We start from the raw sequence: 3710 nt of genomic DNA, 5'->3' as shown, positions 1-3710 counted from the left end.
AAAAAGGCACCCAACATCATTCAACTACGTCAAATGGTGGAAAAACATTATTTTGACCAACATACTAGAGATGAAAAAGTTAAAACAATTTATTTAAATGCTTACATGTGCATAATTCTGCAACAATTTGTCAAAATATTTTGTTTAAAATAAAAAGGTAATGACAGCGCCAAATTAGCTTCGGGAATAGAAGCCTAACAGATGTAATGCCGTTAAAAATGATAGAAAAATGAAAACTAAAATAAAAATGTTACCCGGTGGTGTGATTATTGGATGCTAAGTATATCAGTACGGCACACAACAACCGGGTAACGTAAACAAATGTTTCTAGCGACATTTCATGCATTCAAAGGATAAAGAAAACATGGACGAGTATATATGTTTTTTCTGATAAAACTCTCTGGGAGCATTATATTCATATTTCATCCTTGATTACAAGACAAAAGAATGCTGAGTCTGCATCTCCTTGTGTTGCACTCAAAACCTACAAACCAAGAGAACTAATCATTTTCAGAAACTTTGAGAAACAGAAATATACTGAGAACCCCTTTCCCCTGTATGTTGGTCACAGTCATGGTAAAGATCGTCCTTTTCTGTACAATCTGAATCCCCTGTTAAGTACACGAGCAGTAATGATAATGTAGGCTGTGTTTTATAATACACACTGTGTGAGTTGTTTATCAGTGTGCTGCTTCATAACAACGGGGGCTACTTTTCTTGTCGAGCGTGCCTGCTGTTCCGCAATGAGCTGATCCGCGAACCAGTCCAGACGTTGGGCGTTGGTCCGTGAAAGCACTCTTCTCCCCCCGAACGGAACGGACTCCACGCTCTTCTCATTTAACATCTTCTCTGATATTTCAACGCATTTGAGTTTCTTCACGTTGCTCTGGCTCGCATCCTCCATCTCTGGAACGGATTTATCTGGCAGCCCCGTTGCCTGTAACCAGAAAAAAGGGGTCACTAAGAAATTGACTGATTTTAAAGACTCACATTTGTCACGCAATTAGCTATAAAGTAACCTTCCAATAATTAACACAAATTGAAATACTTGTAAAACAAACTTTTGGCATTGTATGACTCGTCAAGATAATGAAGTAGAGAGAGGCAATCAAGACATGAATGATTTACCTGCACGCGAACATAATTATGGCGGTTGTGATCCCCAAAAGCCGTGGCGATGACATGATCAGCAGCGTCGGAGAGTCCGTCGAGCAGGATTTTCATGGTCGATGAACTCGAAAATCCCTTCCCATTTCTCTTTTCCCACTCGCCATCGAACTGGCCCGTTCCCAGAGACAAAACGAGCAGATCGTCCACGCCGTTAACCCACGGGAACTCCCGCTTGTTGTGCAACACGTGCGTGACGGCTGCGACGGCGGGATTGTTCATCACAAGCCCGCCGTCCAGAGCAGTGCACGATGTTCGGCCGTCGAGGGAAGTGAGCTTCACAGGATTATAAATCCCCGGCGTGGTGGAAGTGGCGCGGCAGACTTCCCACAATTTGAAATCGTAGTTGTCGCTCTCCAACGCGTCCGCGCGAGAGAAGAGAAAAGGGGCGGCGGTGGAGAGGTCGTAGCAGGGGATCAACACCGGCTTAACCGTGTCCTTCAAAGTTAGACACTTCCCGTCGCCTTTCACGAACCAACTCTTCAGAACCCGCTCCACTTTCTTCGCCGCCGACGCCGACCCCAGGAGCCGGGAAATGATGTTTCCGGCAGGGCTGAACATTTTCTTGCCCTCTTCCGCCAGCACTCGCCACGCATCCGCCGCTTTGAAAAGCGGCCTCCCGGCGGCGCCGCTGGCGAAGAGCATTGCTGTCAAGATGCCTCCGCTGCCCGTCCCCGCCGCCACGTCGAAGTAGTCGGCGATTGCGGCGTCGGGGTTTCCAGACTTGCGCTTCAGTGCGTCTTCCAGGTATGCCACTGCCCCCGCCGCTATTGCGCTTCGCGCTCCGCCGCCGCCGTCTATGCTCAGCACGCACACTTTGCCTCGGCTAGACGGCGGCGCCACCACTGGATTGTCGACCACCAGCTCCTGCAGCAGCTGCGGAATCCACAGCTTGTTCCCGAAGAGCCAGTCGCTTTCCAGCTTGGAGAAGATCTTGTAGCTCAGATCGCTCATCATCACGTCCTCCCCTTCCATTGCACTCGTTGAAAAAGCTCGCAAAATCTTGAGTAAAAACCTTGCAAAATATCAGAGCAGGAAGCAAATTTCGAATCTTGGAAAGCTTTAAAAGCTGCTCTTATACACGGATTCTGCAAATTTCAAATTTTGAAAGACTCCTCTCACGAGCCAAAACCTGGGGCTAATTTAAGAAAAGCGCGTCCACTGACCTCAAACCCGTGAGAATTCTAACCGTTCTCCCCTCCTTTAATGGCAAATCAGCCACGATAATTTTTAAAATTCCAGATCAAAATATTTCAGAGCAAGACTGAGCATGTAAAAGATGGACCCCAGAGACAGAAAAGGCGATGCTCGTGTACCTTGCTTTCTGCAGTTGGAAACCGGCTTTAAATACACCCAAATTATTTCAAAAACATTCCAGTCTCCACAAATTCTCAGAGAAATTAAACAGAAGAGATCCCAAAAACACAAATTTCGCTAAAAACTTAAACTTTCAGCACTAATAAAAACACCCCACAACCTCTGCAAATTCACAGAGGAACTAGGCACAAAAAATCTCAAACACTAAAATTTCACTCAAAGCTCCTATTCTCAGGAATGATTAAAAAACACTCCGCAATCCCTGCAAATTCGTAGAAAAAACGATCTCAAACACTCAAATTTCGCTCAAGATCGCAACTTAATTTCACAACAGGAGGAGGAATATATGATCGTCCAAGAGTAGAACAGGACAATTTCTCCTACACTGAGATGCCAAAAGCGGCTTCTTTGATTTCTACTTGAAATGGACGTAGGAATGCAACGAGATTATAAAGAAGATCAAATGGCGAATGCGCCAAACAGTAAAGAATAATCAAAGGGAGGAGTTCCGGGGCAGGAAAGAATGGAGCATCTACCAGGAAGCATCCCACGTCCCAAATTAACAGCCATGCAACAAATCATTGACCATGCAACAAATACCATCACCCATGAAACAAATCTTTTAACATCCTAGTCCACTGGCCACTTCATTTTTTAACACAGAAACAATTGTAACAAAATAGTTTCAAGCCTGGCACCGGCCGGCGCCGGTTCCGGCAGAAGCAACAGAAGTGAGCAGACTGCAGACGGCTTATATTATATATTATAAAATGCCTCGTCCACCGGTCGTAGCAGGTCTACTCCCGGTCACCCGGCGCAGGAAGCTGCATTGGCGAGGGCCCTGAATTTCCTGCTCGTTCGCCACACTGTCCCGCAACATAGGATCGTACGTGCTTATGTTTGGAGAGCATTGTTCGCGGTGAAAATTAATAAGAAATCACGTGCGATTAAAATAAAGTGGTGGATTTTGGCACGTAGTGTGGAGATCGCGGTGTCCAAGCCTCACGTCGTGGGGCCTGCACGGTGGCACTCTTTTATTATTATTATTATCATATAACATTAATAGTAGTTGAGCTTAATCCTACATTAGAGAACTAATTAATGTCACCATCTAAAACCTAAATGGAGAAATCCGAAGATTACAATGCAAGATTAAGAGCAAGTTTTGTGGACATCAAAATTTCTATTTTTCTGGTGCACAATAGTGAAATTGGATGCCCTGACCC

The 3710-nt window shown here is 45.3% G+C and overlaps 1 protein-coding gene across 1 annotated transcript; it reads right to left on the bottom strand.

The window, feature by feature from the left end:
• Positions 1–354: 354 nt before the first annotated feature.
• On the bottom strand, positions 355–3211 carry LOC149565659 (patatin-like protein 6). Its single transcript, XM_089817214.1, has 2 exons — positions 1129–3211; positions 355–937 (listed from the first exon to the last, which is right to left on the bottom strand). The coding sequence occupies exons 1-2, from the start codon at positions 2140–2142 to the stop codon at positions 653–655; spliced, it is 1299 nt and encodes a 432-aa protein (XP_089673340.1). The 5' UTR covers positions 2143–3211; the 3' UTR covers positions 355–652.
• Between the last annotated feature and the right edge of the window lie 499 nt (positions 3212–3710).

Source organism: Cupressus sempervirens, chromosome 3 (assembly GCF_028749045.1).
Source record: "Cupressus sempervirens isolate cs-2001-9-10 chromosome 3, ASM2874904v1, whole genome shotgun sequence".
Lineage (NCBI taxonomy): Eukaryota > Viridiplantae > Streptophyta > Pinopsida > Cupressales > Cupressaceae > Cupressus > Cupressus sempervirens.
This window is presented reverse-complemented; position numbering and strand designations above follow the sequence as displayed.

Coding starts and splice junctions, on each gene's coding strand:
- LOC149565659 (XM_089817214.1), bottom strand. CDS start 2,142: ATGGAAGGGGAGGACGTGATGATGAGCGATCTGAGCTACAAGATCTTC. Junction 938..1,128: donor ATAATTATGTTCGCGTGCAG/GTAAATCATTCA, acceptor TTCTGGTTACAG/GCAACGGGGCTGCCAGATAA.